Below are 20,973 nucleotides of genomic sequence, written 5' to 3'. Positions count from 1 at the left end.
TTTTTGCATGAGTTGGTTTGAGTTGAGAGGTTTGGTTGGCTGAATGTGTGAGAGAGGCTTGAGTTCTGCCATTCTGGAAGAACTCAGGTTCGGCTGCCGAAGCCATGTTCGGCCGCCGAACCTACCTATGGAGGCAGTTTGGTCGCCTAAGCTTGCCCCCGAAAGTTTGGACTTTCGGCTCTGGAGGGACTTTCGGCTCTGGAGGGACTTTCGGCTCTGGAGGGACTTTCGGCCGCCGAACCTGCCGCCGAAAGTGCCCTGTTCAGCCTTCCTTTGCATGTTTTCCATGATTATTTTATGATGTTTTAGGGGGGTTTTTGGGGAGATGTTTAGAGTCATGTTAGTGTATGTTTGGTCCCTCATTTGAGTCCACCTGTGTAGGTTTGGACCCGAGGAACCGAGCACCCCAGCAGTGAGATAGCTGCTTCAGAGTCGTTTCAGAGTCAGCCTGAGGTGAGTAGAATGGATCTTTATGTTTCAAAGTAAATAAATTTTGAGCATGTTCATGCATCACGAATGCCATGATATATACTAGGTTGTTTGCATTAGAATTCACAAATATGTTGCATTGCATACTATGATGTTGATGTGGATGGATGTTGGATGACCCATTAGCCCTCGATATGATATGATGACGATGATACGATATGGAAGTCCAGTAAGGCCCATTCTACACCCCTGGCACAGAGTAAGAGAAAGACCAGTGAGGCCCATTCTATGCCCCTGGCACATTGGAATGTTATGTTATGTTATGTTATGTTAAGAGAAAGACCAGTGAGGTCCATTCTACGCCCCTGGCACATTGGAATGTTAGAGGGCTATTGGTGACAAGTCCATCCTTGATGTGATTTGTTTGTGATGTGATGCATTTCATGAAAGCATGGATTTTAATATATTGTTTTACTATTCTGCTCACTGGGTTTTAGTAGCTCACCCCTTTCCCTAAACCCCTAGGTTTGCAGGTTCGGGATAGATTAAGAAGTCAGCAAGAGTAAAAGTTTTATGTATGTAATAGTTAGTTGTGGACATAAAAGATAATGTAATGTAATGTAAAGTATTGCACAATTTTGTATTGAGGATTAGTGTTGTGCTTGACCCTAGAGTTTAGGGTTAATCCCTTTTGATACATGATCTTTATGTAATGTTTTATTAATGTGTTGAGAAATGTAAACCAAGCTTGATTAATGTAATGTTGACCCAACTAGAGCATTTGATGAGGGCTCTAGTGTGGGGTTTTTATGTATTCAGTTTCAGTGCATGCACAGGTCAAGCTTGGTAGATGGAAAGTTTAAAATTTTTATGCAAATGTATGATCATGTATGGGATTTATCAGGTATGACAGTTTGTATATTAGGCTTGCTACGGGTCCCGGCGATCTTAAGTCGATCTGGATCCTAGCGCCGGTAGTGGTCCGATTTCGGGTCGTTACACCAAGAGAAACATCCATTATCAACCCTAAGCTCAAACCTATCAACTAAAAGAAAAACTAACTTGCATGCATCAACAAAACCCTTAAACACCTATAAAACTTGTTGAAACCTTCAGAAAACAGAAGAAAGGTGAAGATCAAACTTACCTCTTGAAGAACACTAAGGTGACAACAAGTAAGGGGAGAGTTTTTGGAGATGGAGAGATGAGCTCTAAGGGTCCCAAAAGCTAGAAGTTCGAAACACAAATCAAACTTCAAAACAACAGAAAATACTCATGAATTCTTTGAGGGATTAAGAAGAATTTTAGCAAAAACGTCAAGGGTGGTGCAAAAACTCACCTCTACCTGAAAATGAAGAAAAGTTCTCACATTTTCAATGGCTGAAGAAGCCATTTTCAGCGGCCGAAGAAGCCATTTTCGGCAGCCGAACTTCAAGTTCAACGGTCGAACCTTAAGATCCCTCTAAAACTCTTTCTTTTTTCTTTTTTTTTCTTTTTTTTTAAAAAAAAAATATACCAAAAAAAACTTCAAATTCATTTTATGAAAACCCTATTTTACCCTTCTAAAGATTTGAGTTTCGCAATTCCAGATTTTGATGGAGATTCCATTGGAAAGTTGGAATTTCGACACCGGAATTTAGTCGGGTATTACAGAGATTATCAGGACAAGTTGAGACCTTCTAGGGTCTGGGTTTCATAAAATCTGTCTCCTTACATAATTGATTCAAGGGTATTAATACCATTGTTCTTGTGCATTCTGATGGATCGTCCTTTCTGATGCGACGGTGGAATGTTGTGGGAGAAGTGTCAGGTAGCTCATTTATGGTGGGCAATCGGCTAATAAATATTGAGCTGATTCTCCATGTCCTGTCCATCACCCGTGTCTTGTCTGTCAGTCCTACTTGCATGCGTAATTATGACCCTAAGTGAGATCTACATGTCTTAAAGAGATCGACCTGCTTACTCTAAGCATTGGTGAGGTCAGAGATGCTGGAAATTTGACCTGCATACTATGAAGGGTGATCCTTTTGTAAGGTGGTCAGACCAAACGTGTTGGTGTGGACCCTTTTACTTTCTCCCACATGTATCACTGTAATACCCGGCTCGAGTCCGGCATCGGAATTCCTGTAGGAATCTCGGGTGTTGGAACCCTCGAGAAGGGTAATGCATATGTTTTCCAAGGTCTTTTCACTTGTTTTCATGTTTTGAAGCGTTAAAAGACTTGCGTTTTGACAGTAAAGCAACAAGGGAGAAATGCAAAGGTTCGGCCGCCGAAGGTCACTTTCGGCCGCCGAACATTGCATGGTTGCGGCTTCACGTTCGGCTGCCGAAGGTGGTCTGGCCAGCCACCTATATAAGGGCCAAGGGTCGGTGGAAGGAGGTTATTTCTCCTCCACTTGCAGCCAGAGGTGAGTTTCAGCCTCTCCTACGTTGACTTTCATGTTTTCCATGATTTTCATCAAATCTTTCAAGAATTTTAAGAGTTTTGGTGACTTATGAAGGTTTTGAGCAAAAGAACCAAGTTTTGAAGCTTGGAGCTTTGGAAGAGCTTTTCTTCATATCTCCACGTTAGGATCCTTCATCCTCAAGTTGTGTAAGAGGTAAGAGAAGATCCTGAGCTTCTTTGATGATGTTGAAAGGTTTTATGAAGTTTGTATGGGTAGTATGCATGTTTAGGTTTAGGTGAGGTTTTTGGTGATTTGTGGTGTTCAAACATGTTGAAGTGTTATGTGCTATGTTTGTTTGGGGTTTTAGGGTAGTTTTAGACCCCTTTGTGCATATATATGTGTAGATGCTCGTTGTGAGTAGTTGATATGCATGTTTGTAGGTTTTTGGGCAAAGTTTGCATGAAACAGAGCAGGGTTCTGCCCTTCGGGCAAAACCAAGTTCGGCCGCCGAAGGAAGGTTCGGCCGCCGAACCCCTTGTGGAGGCAGTTTCGGCTGCCAAAGGTTGCCCCCGAAAGCTAGGCTTTCGGTTTAGAAAGAGACTTTCGGCCGCCGAAAGAGGAAGTTCGGCCGCCGAAAATGTGTGAGTTTCGTCTCTGGACGAGACCTTCGGCCGCCGAAGGTGCCGCCGAACATGCATGAGTTTTGTCTCTGGAGAGGGGTTTCGGCCGCCGAACTTGCTGCCGAAAGTGCCCTGTCCAGCTTTCTTTAACATGTTGTATGTGATGGTTTGAGAGGGGTTTTGGGGAGTTTCTTAGAGATGGTCTTGCGTGAGTTTGGTCCCTCATTTGAGTCCACCTGTGTAGGTACGGACCAGAGGAATCAGGGAAGTCAGCAGTGAGTCCAGTATCAGAACCTGCAGAGTCAGTTCAGAGATAACCAGAGGTGAGTGGAACTTACTTAATGTTTTAATCTGAGAACTGAATGTTTTATCATGCTTCATGCATCATGAATATGCTATAGGGTGAGTGCATTAGTGTACACAAAGATGATGCATTGCATTTATCCTTGTACTTGGCATTGCTCCTTGTACATTGCTTATGTGAGACGGCACGGACTTCGTGAGGATTCATTAGCCCTCAGAGGAAAGACCTGGAACAGCCCTACGGGGACCAGGCACATGGTACTTAGGTACCCCAGATGAGATAGAGGGAGTTTTGATCCGTCCGGCCGAGGTGATGTGATTATGTGTTGCATTCCATGAGAGCATGTTTTATCACCTGGTATTTTATTCCTATTCTACTCACTGGGCTATCGTAGCTCATCCCTCTCCCCTAATTCCAGTTGTGCAGGTTCAGAGGTCAGAGAGAGAACTCAGCAGGATACAGGAAAAGTACAGAGTGGTGTAATAGCTAGTGTGGACATGTAAATGTATAGAGATAGTGTATTTGTACAGTGTATCGAATGGTGCTTGACTTATAAGACTTGTAATCCCTTTGTGGAGTCACATGATCAGTTTATGTATGTTTCTTTATTGATGTATGTTTATGAGCAAAACCAGGCTTAACATTATGAGTTTGATCCGCCTAGAGCCATGAGGAGCTCTAGTAAGGATTGGTAGAGCACAGAGAGAGTGCATGCACAGGTTAAGCCTTGGAATGAAGAAAAGTTTTATGTGTTTTACAGAAACTGTATGATCATGTATGGGATTTCACAGGTATACACAGGATAGCAGGCTTACTACGGGTCCCGGCGACCTTAAGTCGATCTGGATCCTAGTGCCGGTGGCAGTTCGGTTTCCGGGCTGTTACAGATTGGTATCAGAGCCCTAGGTTCACATGGTCGGACCTATAGAGAGAGTTGGGCTCATAGAGAGGTTTAGCAGGTCAAGCATCATAGGAAAACATGTCCACAAGGATAGGATGTTAGTCCTGTCTATAGGCTGATGCCATGATTTCTGCATGTGCATTTTTGATGTGTTGCTTATGTGTTTTGTTGTTTTTCCAGCGAGTGAAGATGCGAGGAACTCGTCGATCCGCGAGATTGACTGGAGTCCCACCTGTAAATGAGGGTACAGCTGCTCGTCCACCTGCCTTGCCAAGGGCAAGATCTCACAGGTCAAGCAGGGAAGGAACGTCACGAGACCCTAGAAGGTCTTCTGACGAGAGCAGGAGAGGAGTAAGCAGAGGGGGAAGGTCAGTAGAAGAAAGAGGTGTGATGGAAGAGGATCAGGGTAGAGATGTAAGTATGGGTGTAGGAAGGTCAGAAGAAGGTATGGGGGAGTCCCAGGGAGGCGCACAGGCCTCGGGGTTTGGCTATCCACCCTTTCCTCAGGGCTCAGAGTATCCGATGGGAGGCACGTCGAATTACTCCAGCTTTGCTCCATATCCACCCTACATGCCATATATGCCCTATCCTTCCTTCTATCCACCATATCACATGTATCCACCCCCACCTGTTCATCCAAGTCCAGTACAGCCTGTAGTGAGGGAACCGGTGCCTCCACCACCACCTCCTGAACCAGTAGCCCCTGTTGTGGAAGCACAACAACCCAGTTCTTCAGGGGGAAGTAAGGTGAAGATGACCGAGTACTTAAAGTTGGATGCTCCTAAATTTAATACAGGAGATGATCCCTTTGAGTATCTCAGTGCAGTCAGAATGATAACAAGTGAGTTGGGAGCAGATGATGGTAGAGCTATTGAGATGGCAGGGTTCACTTTAAAGTGCAAGAAAGCTAGAGAATGGTTCAAGAACTATGTGGACCCGAGACTTGAGAGTATGACATGGGAAGAGTTCGCCAACGAATTTGCTGGATGGGCTTTTCCTGACAGTTCCAGGGAACTAAAGGTTGTGGAGTTTGAGCAGTTGAGACAGATGGAGGAGATGAGTGTTGATGAATATACAGATAAGTTCCTGGAATTGTTGCCATATGTCGGTCAGGCATATGATACAGATCAGAAGAAGGCAAAGAGATATGCCACAAGGCTTCATCCCAGGTATTTCTCTTTGATTCTTCATGCGGAGAAGGAAAGTTTCCACTCTATTGTGGATGCTGCTAGAAAGATGGAGGCCAGTGCCATAAGTCAAGGTGTAGTCAAGGCACAGTCTTCTGGTGTTAAATCAGGTTCCTCCTCACAGAGTACAGCAAGTGCAAGTAAGAAGAGATGGGAGAAATTCAGAGGAAAGAGAGGCAAGTTTTGGAACAGGCTTAAGTCGGGTCTGGGAATGAGTAGTGGCTCCAGTTCTGGCGTAGATTTTCCAGTGTGCAAGAGGTGTGGCAAACAGCATAGAGGAGCTTGTCAGTTGGGATCCACAGCCTGCTATAGATGTGGGCAGGAGGGACATTATGCACGGGAATGTCCTCAGGCGACTTTGGTTGCACCATCCCAGCAGATGAGTGCGGGCAGTGTAGTACAGCCCGTAGTTTCAGCCATACCACCAAGCAGTGGTAGAGGAAGAGGAAGAGGGGCAGCCTCTTCATCAGGGATGGGTTCCCGAGGTGCAGGTCCGTCAGCCCCAGCACGGATTTTCACCCTGACTCAGCAGGAGGCAGACACGTCGAACACGGTGGTGTCAGGTAATCTCATCATTGGGTGTTCCGAGGTGTATGCTTTAATGGACCCCGGTGCTTCTCACTCTTTCATTTCTTCTAGAGCTGCAGAGAGGTTGGGTCTGATGGTGTCTGAGTTAGAGTGTCCTCTATGGGTCAGTGGACCCAAATGTGATCCATCTTTGGCAGAGTCAGTCTGTCGGTTCAGTCCAGTGTGCATAGAGGGTAGATACCTTCCAGCTGACCTGGTGGTTCTAGAGTTGACAGATTTTGATGTCATTCTAGGGATGGACTGGTTATCTACGTATGATGCTACCCTGAACTGTAGAGACAAAGTAGTCAGTGTCAGAGACCAGGATGGGTCAGAGTGTGTCTTCAGAGGAGACAGGAGAGGGACACCTAGGGGTTTGATATCAGCCCTCCAGGCTCGTAGGATGTTAAGGAAGGGGTGTCAGGGGTTCCTAGCTTATGTGAGAAAGCTAGATAGTCAGGTTAGGGAACCATCCGCAGTACCAGTTGTTAGAGACTTCCCAGATTTGTTTCCTGAAGAGCTTCCAGGACTGCCACCAGATAGGGAAATAGAGTTCGAGATTGAGTTGATGCCCAATGCCAGACCGATCTCTATTCCTCCCTACAGGATGGCACCAGCAGAGTTGCGAGAGTTGAAAGAGCAGTTACAGGATTTGGTAGCTAAGGGTTTCATCCGCCCGAGTACCTCACCCTGGGGTGCTCCAGTATTATTTGTCAGAAAGAAGGATGGACCTCTGAGACTTTGTGTCGACTACAGACAGTTAAACAAAGTCACTATCAAAAACAAGTATCCGTTACCCAGGATCGATGATCTATTCGACCAGCTGGCAGGAGCAGGTTGTTTTTCTAAAATAGATCTGAGATCCGGATACCACCAGTTGAAGATCAGGGAAGGAGATGTATCCAAGACTGCTTTCAGAACCAGATATGGGCATTATGAGTTCCTTGTGATGCCGTTCGGGTTGACTAACGCCCCTGCAGCATTCATGGATCTCATGAACAGGGTTTTCAGGGAGTACTTGGATCGTTTTGTGATCGTCTTTATTGATGATATCTTGGTGTACTCCAGGAATGCAGAGGACCATGCCCAGCATCTGCGTCTAGTGCTTCAAACCTTGAGAGAGCATGGCTTGTATGCCAAGTTCTCCAAGTGCGAGTTCTGGCTAAGGAGCATTTCCTTTTTGGGACATGTCGTATCAGAGGAAGGCATAGCAGTAGATCCCAAAAAGGTAGAGGCAGTAGCCAACTGGCCTACACCCACGACAGTGACAGAGATCAAGAGTTTTCTGGGTTTGGCAGGCTACTATCGGAGGTTCGTTCAGAACTTCTCGAAGATAGCTGCTCCTATGACCAGACTGACCAGAAAGAATCAGAAGTTCATATGGTCAGAGGATTGTGAGGAGAGTTTTGCAGAGTTGAAGAGACGATTAACTTCAGCACCGGTGTTAGTGCTGCCGATCAGTGATGAAGATTTCACAGTGTTCTGTGATGCATCCCGAGTGGGATTAGGTTGTGTATTGATGCAGAATGACAGAGTGATAGCTTATGCTTCTAGACAGCTGAAGAAGCACGAGCTGAACTATCCGACACACGATCTGGAGATGGCAGCTGTTATCTTTGCACTTAAGATGTGGAGGCATTACCTCTATGGGGTAAAGTGTGAGATCTATACGGATCATAAGAGCCTACAGCACATCTTAAGTCAGAGAGAGTTAAACTTGAGGCAGAGACGGTGGGTAGAATTGCTCAGTGATTACGATTGTAAGATCCAGTATCATCCGGGCAAGGCTAATGTTGTAGCTGATGCCTTAAGCCGAAAGTCACTTGGCAGTTTATCCCACATTGCAGTAGAGAGAAGACCGGTGGTGAAGGATTTCTACAAGCTCGTGGAAGAAGGGTTACAGTTGCAGTTATCTGGTACAGGTGCTTTGCTCGCACAGATGAGAGTGACACCAGTGTTTCTAGAGCAAGTGGCTCTGAAACAGCACGAAGACCCCGAGTTAGTGAAGATTGCCAGGACTGTTCAGTCGGGCAACAGTGTAGAGTTCAGATTTGACGGTGAGGGGATTCTTCGGCACGGTAAGAGGTTATGTGTACCAGATGATAGTAGTTTGAAAGCAGACATTATGAGGGAAGCTCATAATACGCGGTATAGCATTCACCCGGGAGCCACCAAGATGTATCAAGATCTGAGAAGGGTGTATTGGTGGCCAGCAATGAAGAGAGAAGTGGCACAGTTTGTGTCAGCCTGCGAGACATGTCAAAGGGTGAAGCTAGAGCACCAGAAGCCGGCTGGAATGCTTAACCCACTGCCGATTCCAGAATGGAAATGGGAGAACATAGCTATGGATTTTGTAGTGGGGTTACCGGCGACGTCTCACAGACTAGACTCCATATGGGTGATTGTGGATAGACTCACTAAATCTGCTCACTTCATTCCAGTTAGGAGTAACTACTCTGTGGACAAGTTGGCGCAGGTGTATGTAGACGAGATAGTAAGGTTGCATGGAGTTCCAGTGTCGATCGTATCAGATCGAGGACCTCAGTTCACCTCCAGATTTTGGCGGAGTCTGCAGAATGAAATGGGCACAAGGTTGGATTTCAGCACTGCTTTCCATCCACAGACAGACGGTCAGTCAGAGAGGACCATCCAGACCATTGAAGATATGCTGAGAATGTGTGTGTTAGACTTTGGCGGTTCTTGGAGGCAGCATCTACCTTTGGTGGAGTTTGCCTACAACAACAGCCATCATGCTAGCATAGGGATGGCCCCTTATGAAGCTCTGTATGGGAGGAAGTGCCGAACACCTGTTTGCTGGGAAGAGGTAGGAGAGAAAACTCTTGCAGGGCCAGAGTTAGTTGAGATAACCAGCAAGTTAGTGCCTATCATCAGAGAGAGGATCAGAACAGCTGTAAGCAGACAGAAAAGCTATGCAGACATCCGTAGGAAGCAGATAGAGTTCCAGGAGGGGGATATAGTATTGCTTAAGGTGTCTCCAATGAAAGGAGTGGTTCGGTTTGGAAAGAAGGGTAAACTGGCCCCACGGTACATTGGTCCCTTTGAGATCTTGCAGAAGATCGGGCCTGTATCGTATAAGCTAGATTTACCGGCTTCTATGGAAAGAATTCACCCGGTATTCCATGTTTCTATGTTGCGGAAGTTTGTGTCAGATCCAGAGAAGGTTCTTAGTGAACCTGAGGTGGAAATCTTAAGTGATCTCACCTATATAGAGCAGCCCGTGCGGATCCTTGACACCCAGATCAGAAAGCTGAGAAACAAGGAGATACCAATGGTGAAAGTGCTGTGGAACCACCACAACCTAGAAGAGTGCACTTGGGAGACTCGGAAGTCCATGCTCCAGCAATACCCATATCTGTTTTAAGGTTAGTTTTCCCCTTTTCTATGTGTTTATGTTGTGTTAGGGACATTCGGGGACGAATGTTCGTAAGGGGGGGAGAATGTAATACCCGGCTCGAGTTCGGCATCGGAATTCCTGTAGGAATCTCGGGTGTTGGAACCCTCGAGAAGGGTAATGCATATGTTTTCCAAGGTCTTTTCACTTGTTTTCATGTTTTGAAGCGTTAAAAGACTTGCGTTTTGATAGTAAAGCAACAAGGGAGAAATGCAAAGGTTCGGCCGCCGAAGGTCACTTTCGGCCGCCGAACATTGCATGGTTGCGGCTTCACGTTCGGCTGCCGAAGGTGGTCTGGCCAGCCACCTATATAAGGGCCAAGGGTCGGTGGAAGGAGGTTATTTCTCCTCCACTTGCAGCCAGAGGTGAGTTTCAGCCTCTCCTACGTTGACTTTCATGTTTTCCATGATTTTCATCAAATCTTTCAAGAATTTTAAGAGTTTTGGTGACTTATGAAGGTTTTGAGCAAAAGAACCAAGTTTTGAAGCTTGGAGCTTTGGAAGAGCTTTTCTTCATATCTCCACGTTAGGATCCTTCATCCTCAAGTTGTGTAAGAGGTAAGGGAAGATCCTGAGCTTCTTTGATGATGTTGAAAGGTTTTATGAAGTTTGTATGGGTAGTATGCATGTTTAGGTTTAGGTGAGGTTTTTGGTGATTTATGGTGTTCAAACATGTTGAAGTGTTATGTGCTATGTTTGTTTGGGGTTTTAGGGTAGTTTTAGACCCCTTTGTGCATATATATGTGTAGATGCTCGTTGTGAGTAGTTGATATGCATGTTTGTAGGTTTTTGGGCAAAGTTTGCATGAAACATAGCAGGGTTCTGCCCTTCGGGCAAAACCAGGTTCGGCCGCCGAAGGAAGGTTCGGCCGCCGAACCCCTTGTGGAGGCAGTTTTGGCTGCCAAAGGTTGCCCCCGAAAGCTAGGCTTTCGGTTTAGAAAGAGACTTTCGGCCGCCGAAAGAGGAAGTTCGGCCGCCGAAAATGTGTGAGTTTCGTCTCTGGACGAGACCTTCGGCCGCCGAAGGTGCCGCCGAACATGCATGAGTTTTGTCTCTGGAGAGGGGTTTCGGCCGCCGAACTTGCTGCCGAAAGTGCCCTGTCCAGCTTTCTTTAACATGTTGTATGTGATGGTTTGAGAGGGGTTTTGGGGAGTTTCTTAGAGATGGTCTTGCGTGAGTTTGGTCCCTCATTTGAGTCCACCTGTGTAGGTACGGACCAGAGGAATCAGGGAAGTCAGCAGTGAGTCCAGTATCAGAACCTGCAGAGTCAGTTCAGAGATAACCAGAGGTGAGTGGAACTTACTTAATGTTTTAATCTGAGAACTGAATGTTTTATCATGCTTCATGCATCATGAATATGCTATAGGGTGAGTGCATTAGTGTACACAAAGATGATGCATTGCATTGATCCTTGTACTTGGCATTGCTCCTTGTACATTGCTTATGTGAGACGGCACGGACTTCGTGAGGATTCATTAGCCCTCAGAGGAAAGACCTGGAACAGCCCTACGGGGACCAGGCACACAAAGACCTGGAACAGCCCTACGGGGACCAGGCACATGGTACTTAGGTACCCCAGATGAGATAGAGGGAGTTTTGATCCGTCCGGCCGAGGTGATGTGATTATGTGTTGCATTCCATGAGAGCATGTTTTATCACCTGGTATTTTATTCCTATTCTACTCACTGGGCTATCGTAGCTCATCCCTCTCCCCTAATTCCAGTTGTGCAGGTTCAGAGGTCAGAGAGAGAACTCAGCAGGATACAGGAAAAGTACAGAGTGGTGTAATAGCTAGTGTGGACATGTAAATGTATAGAGATAGTGTATTTGTACAGTGTATCGAATGGTGCTTGACTTATAAGACTTGTAATCCCTTTGTGGAGTCACATGATCAGTTTATGTATGTTTCTTTATTGATGTATGTTTATGAGCAAAACCAGGCTTAACATTATGAGTTTGATCCGCCTAGAGCCATGAGGAGCTCTAGTAAGGATTGGTAGAGCACAGAGAGAGTGCATGCACAGGTTAAGCCTTGGAATGAAGAAAAGTTTTATGTGTTTTACAGAAACTGTATGATCATGTATGGGATTTCACAGGTATACACAGGATAGCAGGCTTACTACGGGTCCCGGCGACCTTAAGTCGATCTGGATCCTAGTGCCGGTGGCAGTTCGGTTTCCGGGCTGTTACAATCACGATCTCAAGGGGCCATTATTAATATGTTATCAAGTAATCTCTAAACCTGAATTATAATGAACCTATATTAATGTAGGGCTTGTCTTGGTTTGAAATTCTTTAAAGTTTAAATTCAACTTAAATTACTAGTTCAATCTATTAGTTCATCTAACTTGGCTTTATCTGAAAAAAAAAAAATTGCTTGGCTTAGTTTATCTTAAAGCGTGAAAAATGAGTTTCTTTCTTAAAAATAAGATATTATTTTTTAATATTCATTTTTTTCACATAAATATGAAAATTACTTTTTTATATTTTTTGACATTTAGAATATTTAGAAAATTCAGTAAACTGAAAATATTTTTTAGTCAAAGTAAAAAGTGAATCATTTTTAAAAAAGTAATTTTTTTTAAAAAAAATAGAAGGTTTTTTTTCACAATTTAAAATCATTTAAAATTTTTATATATAGATTTATTAATAAATTTTATTTTTAAAATAAAATAAAATAATAAAAAAAAATTCTCTCATTTTTTATAAAAAATATTTTTAAATATAAATTATTTTTTGAGGTTAAAATAATTTATTTTTTAATTAAAATTTTTTTTTTATTAATTAAAATTTTCAAATGTTTTAAATTTTAAAAAATAATCGAGCAACCACTCCAAACCACCTATTCAAGAAAAAAACCTATAAGTTCAGCCAGATTTGAACATACAAATTATTTTTTAAAAATAAAAATCTATAATTCTCTGTCATGTATCACGTTTTAATTTTAAAAAAAAATACCTTAAAATCAAACCAATATAGTCTTTAGAAAAAAATAAACACTAAAATCATCCAAGACAAAACTATATAAAATCCTATCTGTAAAATTTAGGTAAAATAAGTAGAGATGGTCAAATATTTTTATTTTTTATTAATTATAGTTAATAATTTTAAAGTGAAATATAATTAAGCATCTGTCTTTACTCTTAAATTTTTAATTAAGTAAAATGAATTTTAATTTAGTAATATTTGAATTATTTTTACAACAAATCTCTATTTGTATGTGAAAAATAATTTATATTTTGAAAAAATTATAAAAAATATTTTATTTCTAACAAAATAATTTAATTTTAATTTAAAAAATAAAATAATTAATAAAAATATATAGAAATATTAATAAAATTCTTAAAATGAAAAAACTGTTTTTTTTTTAATATTTTTTAATTTTTTTAAACACCCAAATATCGAAAAGCATGATAATTTTTTTAAAAAAAATATTTTTTATAAGATAAACGAAGTTTAAGTTTAAATAACAATATTAGAAGCAGAGCATTGCCAATTTGCCTTAGACAAGAGGGACCATTATTGTTTTTTTTCATTGGACATATCTAGACGCTTCAACTTAGCTAGCCCACACCCGCCTTAACCATTAAGGGTTTATGAACTTCTCACTCAGAAACTATGTGCTCAGGATTCTTTCACTACTATTCAGGTTAGAGAAAATTATTTTTATATAATTGTATTAAAATTCATTAATTTACAATTGCTAATTAATTTTAACAGAAAAAAACCTTATTTCCATGTATCTTATTCACTACTATTCAGGTTAGAGAAAATTATAAAATAATTTAATCTGTTTCATGCAAATTCACTACCCCAAACAAGGCTTTAGTTTGGACTTAAATTAAACCTTCATTGTCATATAATACACACATCTTATCTAATGCATCAAATTATCAAACATGTTCTCTGCATATAATCATTAGAAATGAGTTGGAATGTCAAGGGCAAATTTCCTTTCAATGCTTACTTGATCTATAGTTTCAAATTAACATAAAAAATATTACAGGGAAGAATCTTCTTCAACCACATTCAATGAACCCCGCAAACTATCTTAAGAATTAGATAATAGAAAGAAAAGTCATGAACAAAGCTCCCATGAAAATATTTATAGTTGCAGACGAGTTAAAGGATTTACTCCCATTATCAAAACTCCATCATGGTTTTTGAAGATTGGCAAAGAAGAGTGTTTGTGGTGAGAAACAGCTAAAGAATCAAAATCATTAGAGGTATAAACTGGAAGGTGGTAAGAGGAGGGAAAGCAAACCCTACCTTTTGGTTCCATTATGTTCTCTTTTATCCCGTCAAAGAAAGGAGGAAGGAAGGAGAGAAGCAGACAAAAGAAAGTACAGAAGATCATATGGAAAAAAAATAAAGTGGGTTTTGGAAGAGAGCTTTCAACTTTTAAGAACGGATCGGATAAAGCAAGCTTCATCTCTATCTCTGATAAAAGAAAACTAGCAAACACAACCCTAGCCACGTTCTCCACTGACATACGCTTTATCCATATCAAGAGGGCTGAGCCAGCAGGCAAAGGGAAAATCAATCAGATTCAGCATTATCTTTCACACCCGGTGCAACTGCAGCCTGTAACAGCAGCTGGCTGCAGAAATCTGGCGGTGGATTCAGAGAGATTTTTGGTCTGTCTCAAACTTCAAGGCCAACCCATCACGCAATAACCCACCGTGTAAAAACCCCATGACATGACTCCAGAATTCATAATTGCTGATTTCGACGTCCATCACTCTTCCACACTCCATACGCTAAGCACTATGCGTCAGACTAGTCCATAAGCTTTCTTTTCACTTCACTTCTGAATAACAATTTTTTTATCTCATTTGAACAGACTCATGTATAATCAATTAACAAGAAAGTAAATATATTTTTCACAGACTTGATTGAAAAAAATAGCTACACTGTTCCTCCAAGCTAAAATCACTACGACGTTACATTAGGACTCAGAATTAAACAGAAGTGATCAAGAAGATTGTGATAATCGACGGCCAAGCCTAAAGATTTCCATTTTCAAAGAAAGGGAAAAAAAAAAATAATTCACAGTAAACTTTAGAAGGGCGGTGGAGGCGGTGGTGGCCTGGCAGTGGGTGCCCAGATGACATCAGAAGGCAAATGACAACTGTACATAACCATCCCACAAGACTCCCCTCCACCTTGCGTGTGTCCACTCTCTCCGCCTCCACCGGCACCGGAAACCGATGGAGAATGACCCTCGCCGCCACCGCCAGACCCAGAATTTCTCCCTTCATCTTCAACTGGTAACCGGTGATAACTCGGGTTATCAAACGTCGCGGCGATAACATACACAGCACCAGCTGCTACTAAGCTACCAGCAACTAATCCACCCACGATCTGGCCCTGGGGACCCGCCAGAGAAATAGTGAAAGTATTAGGCACTGGATACGACACAGCTTGAGGCAAAAACGTAGCAGAAATCGATAAAATGTCGAATCTTCCATGAAAAGTAATGATAGACCCCGGAGTCGTCGACGGCTGACGAAGAGTGACGTTAGCAACCGTACCAGATCCTGTAAGAACGCAGATACCGACGTTCTTCCGGCGACAAAAGCGGGATATCGCTTCAACGACGTCGCTTCCACCAGGAACTTCAAGAATGTAAGGACTCATAGCTGGTTCAGGGTCACGCGTAATAATAACAGGTGGTTTTGGTTTATTCTTAGAACCAGGCGGTCTACCCCTGGGCCGGCGAATAACTTCAATAGTGGCACCATCACCGCTATTGGGTTCGGCAGGTTTCTGTTTCTTGATAGGGGTGGCGGAGATGGGGGTTGCGTTAGTGGTGGTGGTGTTTGGAGAAAGGGAAGCAACGGGGAGGGCGCCGGTGCTTCTAGCGTCATCATCCTCGGATTCACGAGAGAGAGGGAAGTGGTGGGAGAAGGGGAGGTGGTGCGGGTGGTGGAGTTTGGAGAACATGGTGATGGGGGAAGCGTTTTGATGCTTAGAAGAATGGTGGGGGTCTCCATATTCACCTTTCATGTTTTGGTGATGTGGGGTTTTGGATTTTCTGTAATAGTTTAATCTCTATTTTGGGAAAGTATGGGGAATGATAGGCGGAAGATATTTGCTAAAAGGAATTTAAAAAGGAAAAAGAAACAAAAAAAAAATTGAAAGAAGAAGATGGATAGATATGGAAGAAGCAGAAAGAGAGAGGGCGAAGATTGGTTGTTTGAATTGTTTAAAGCATAGATATAAGAAAAGAGGAAGAGGATGAGGGGAAGGTGGGTGAGCTTGGAAACCACAAGTAAAGACTAACAGCGCCGCTGGTTGGGGAGATATAAAGGTAGGGTCTATTGAGATTGGTTTTGGCTGACTAAGCCTTAAATGAAACCCCACGGCAAAAGCGCATATCACCACCGCCTTTGGAGTTTTATTTATTTATTTTTATTATTATTTAATTCTTCTTTATCAAAATTTATTTAAATTATTATGTCCCCCGTTGAAATTTTAGAAATAGAACATAGAAGAATATGAAGAAGCACCAAAGAGATGTGTTACGTCATGTTTACCTACAAATATAAATTGAGTCTTAATTTTAATTTACTAAAATATTTTTAAGTTTAAATTAAATTTAAATTTTATTTATTTTGAATTTAAATTAAATATTAAAAAATTTAAGTTTAATTTGTTTAGTAAATAAATTTAAATGAATCGAATTTTTATCGAATTGAATTTTAAATAGTTCATGAATATTATATATATAATGAGTTTTAATTTAAAATTAATAAATTTAAAATTAAAATAATTTTAGTTAAATAAACATATTTACAGATTAGTTCATAAATTTATAAAAATAAATTTTTAAATTTTAATGATCTAAATATATATAAATTTAAAAGTATAATTAAATTATACAAGCTAAATTTTAGAAAATTTAGGATTGATTCATAAAAGTATATACATGATTTAAATTTATTTCTTATGATAATAATTTCAACTTATTTAATGAGACTGGTCATAACTTATTTGCGAACTCAGAAATGAGCCGAATTCATAAATTTTAACAAATCGAATATTATAAAACTCAAATTTGATTAGTTTATCAAATGAGGCTAAAACCTAAGTTAAATTTCACTCATTTAAAAATTGAGTTCAATTCGATCGAATTTTTATCAAATCCAATATCGAATAGTTCACAAATAGTTTGATTTATTTACACCACTATATTTATTTAATTGTATGGATAAAAATTATTAATTATTAAATATTAAATATTAATGATTAGTTATTTATATAATATTTAAAGTAATATTTAATATAAAATAAATATTAAATTAGTTATTAAATATAAAATAATAATAAATAAATATATAAATTATAAAAAAAATCATTAATAATTATCAATCACTAAACATTAATAATACTAACATTTTAATAAATGCGTATTTATAATTAAAAATAAAGTAAGTTAATTAATAATTTTTTAATAAAATATAAAAATATTTAAATTGAGAGATTTTAAAATAAAAATAAAAATAAATTAATGATTTTTTTTAAAAATTATGTGCTAATAAATCTAAAAAAAGTGAATGGAAGACATTAAAAGAAAAAAATAATAACTATGCGTAATTCTATTTTTTAAGATGATATATTTTTTTTCTAAGTTAAAAGATATTGATTCTTGTATTTTAAATATTAAAATTAATAAAAAAAAGAAATTAATTAACGTTATTTAAAAAAATAAAATTATTGCGTTCAGATAGTGAGACAAGAATAGTCAAAGAAAATATCCGTTGGGCCAAGAATTATAATTAGGAGCGATGAAGGGGGAGATAATGAAAGAGAGTAGTCCTATGGAGCATTCATCCACCGAGCGGATTGACACTGACTACTTTATGTTGTAATTTTTTTTTTATTTATAATTAAATTTTATTCGTTTTTATTTAATTTATTAAAAAATAAAATTTGAGATGAATATTTATTTTATCTTAAAAGTGAAATTCTAAATCTTACTAAAAAAAATATTTTTAAATCACTAATTTTAACGCTGTTAATATTTCTGTTATATATTAACATTAAGGCGAATGTTTTGTTTTTACATTTTAATTCTCCTAAAGAGGAAGCTTCTGTTTCTGTTTCTGTTTCTGTTTCTATTTCTATTTCTATTTCTCTCAATCTTTTTCTATATCTCCATATCATAAATTCAAACACTCAGCTCACTTATTTTGACAATACGATTTATATTATTTAGTATTTAAAATATTAAAAGAATTTAATTAATAAAACACTTTTCAAACTATTACTCCTCATTTCTAACTTTTTTTTAAATTTAATTTTGGTTAAATTATATGCCCTGAATATTTTATCTTATTTTGAACTGAATTTAGTGATAGTGATTTTGTTACCGTTTGATTAATAGTTATCCGATGAAATAACCGATAGTCTGGATATATATTGAGCGACGTTGTTCGATGGGATGACTTTAGTCGATTAGTACTGTTTGCATGCAGTTAGCAAAATCAAGATTAAATAGTCGATTTAAATCGATTTGATTTAATTAATTAGCTGATTTATTTTTAAATTGATTTGATTTAATTAATTAGCTAATTTATTTTTTAAGTGTTGAATTTTGTATTTTTGTGAATTTTAACCTAATTCACTACTTTGTAATAGTTTATTTTCAGTGCAATAGGGTTGAAAATGCAATAATTTTTGCATTGATAAAAAAAATAGTAGAAGTATCGTGTATTTTTTTAAATGATTCATTAATTGGGTCGGAAATAACTTTAATATTATTGTTATTACTTAATAAACGAGGAAAATTTTGGAGTTCAGGAACGCGGCGGGATAAGAAATAAAACAAGCGTTTGTGCATGCAAAAAATGGAAGACAAAGTTAAATTAAGTCAAATTTATTATAATATTAATATAATATTTATATTTAAAGAGTTTAAAATATAATTTAATAAATTTAAATTCAAGATAATTATATTAAATTGATTTTAATCTAATTATAATAAAAATATAATTTCAATTTATTAAATTTAAATCCAAAAAAATAATTTAGTTAAACTATTTAAAAACAACTTATAAAAATTTTTATCTACTTTTTAAAATAAAAAATTTTATATCAATTAAATTTTTTATTAATTTTTTTATTTATAATGAAAGAATTACTTTTTAATTTATAAGATTTTTATTTTTTTAAAAAATAAAATCATATATAATTTTTTAAAAGTTCATTTAATTATTTTTTTTGTAAAATGTATCATGCCCCCTTTTTTCCACAGCTTTCAAATCAAAACCTAGATGGTAAGGTAAACGTGAAATTCCTATGCATGCTCAACAACCCATCTCAACTCTTTTTTTTTTTTTTTAAATAATAAACAATTTAATTAATTTTTATATCAAAATCATCTTTCAAAAATAAATAAATATAACCAACTATTCGCTAGCAATTAGATTTTTTTTTTCCTCATCAGAACTTTCTTTTATTACGTCCAAAAAAAATCTTTGTATTATTATATACTGTGAACAGTCAAGATCTTATTATATATATAGTTTAAAAATTTATCAACCAAGTCTGCATAAATTAAAATAATTAATAAAAAAAGAAAATTAAGAAACACTGTGGCATTAACCATTTCCAAATCAATTGATATCGGCACTTTGGCATGGGTTCAAAATGGCGGAGTAAAAATTAAGAATTTTTTTTTTTGAAAATCGGAATGGAAAGAATAAAAGTTAAAATTTTTTAAATTTATTTAAATACATTTATCATTAAACTATATTTATAAGTATTAAGAATTAAGACGGTTAAATAGTTAATTTCACTTCATAATAATAATTAAATAGTTTTTTTTTTTTAAAAGAAAAATGCTATTGCTAAAAAAAAGGAAGGTCCATGATGGTAAGGTTGAGAGAAGTGAGGATTAGGAACTCCTTTTAGTCATTTCAGAGAGGGAAAGCAAAAGTGATTTTTTTTTTTTTTGGTAAATTTTGTTAGGGTTACGTTTCCTTTTGTTACTGTGAATGACTTTATAAAGAGTTGTAGTTAATCATCATTATTTGGAAGATTTTGAGAAAAATAATGAATACCCATTTGGCCAAATGGAGAGATCAACGTGGGTGCTAATGCTATCTATGAGTACTCAATGTTTTCTGCAGAGGCCTAAATTTGGCATGTTTAACCACAAATTAATATGATTACTATTAAAAGATGCTGATAATTTTCAATTTCCCATCAATCCCATACCGGATTCTTAGCTGAAAAAGCAGTTAAACTATCTATAAAAAGTAAGGCTTTCTTTGATTGAACATAAATAAAGTATGAAATCAATTTTCTCAAAAGAAGAACATTATATTTCTCTCCAGAAGAGTAATTTATCTAGGTTTATTTTTTTAAATTAAATTTAATAGAAATTACCAACTGTCCTCTAATTTATGAAAAATCAAACAACCTTGGTTGGTTAATGGATGTAAATTTTACAGTGTAGATAATTGAGAATGAGCATCCACAGGCTCGATAGAGACATTGTTGGAAATCAATTAAATGTTAATAGGAAGCATTGAACCCAAAGGACAATCAACTTTGAAATATAGGTCTTGTCATTTGTAAAGTCAGTCACCGAATTCAGTAATTAACATCATCTGTAGACTCAAGTACTTTTAAATGTAAAATAAAATATTAGATACATCATAAATGCTCTTACTATTATTATACACATTGAAAACCATGTGAATTTTATTTATGAAGGAGACAGTTTAATTTCTTTTGTTTTCATTTTATAAAAAGGATACTTCCTTTCTCCTATAAAAAATAGATTTTTTTTTTTCATTTGATTAGAATAAGTAATATAAAAAATAGCTTTAAAGTTAGTTGTTATTAAGCGATCAATGTGAAAGTTTCAAAATAATTCTGTTATACACTTTGTACAGATAAAATATATATCAGAATTTAACCGATTTTATAGTTGGATTTAAAAAAAAAGCTGAGCAGATTCTCAATTGAATTCTCGCTATAATACTTCAATCTCTTACAAAAAAAAGCTACTTCCACCCCCTTAGAAATAGAGAGAAACCTAAAATCTAGGTTGAGAACAGTAGTCAAGAGAAGACTTATAGGAGATAAGCTTGACTAATATGAAATACTAACAATAACAATTAATACATAAAAAATTTCTCTTTGTAGAAACAAG

The 20,973-nt window shown here is 37.9% G+C and overlaps 1 protein-coding gene across 1 annotated transcript; it reads right to left on the bottom strand.

Annotated features, from left to right (window-relative positions):
- Positions 1-14,040: 14,040 nt before the first annotated feature.
- LOC110606881 (AT-hook motif nuclear-localized protein 17) lies at positions 14,041-16,109 on the bottom strand. Its single transcript, XM_021745864.2, has one exon. It carries the CDS (start codon positions 15,813-15,815, stop codon positions 14,868-14,870), a length of 948 nt encoding a protein of 315 aa, XP_021601556.2. The 5' UTR covers positions 15,816-16,109; the 3' UTR covers positions 14,041-14,867.
- Positions 16,110-20,973: the final 4,864 nt, after the last annotated feature.

The sequence above is a fragment of the Manihot esculenta genome, chromosome 18, assembly GCF_001659605.2.
Source record: "Manihot esculenta cultivar AM560-2 chromosome 18, M.esculenta_v8, whole genome shotgun sequence".
NCBI classification, from domain to species: domain Eukaryota; kingdom Viridiplantae; phylum Streptophyta; class Magnoliopsida; order Malpighiales; family Euphorbiaceae; genus Manihot; species Manihot esculenta.
The sequence above is the reverse complement of the archived record's forward strand: the minus strand, read 5'-3'. Positions and strand labels throughout refer to the sequence as shown.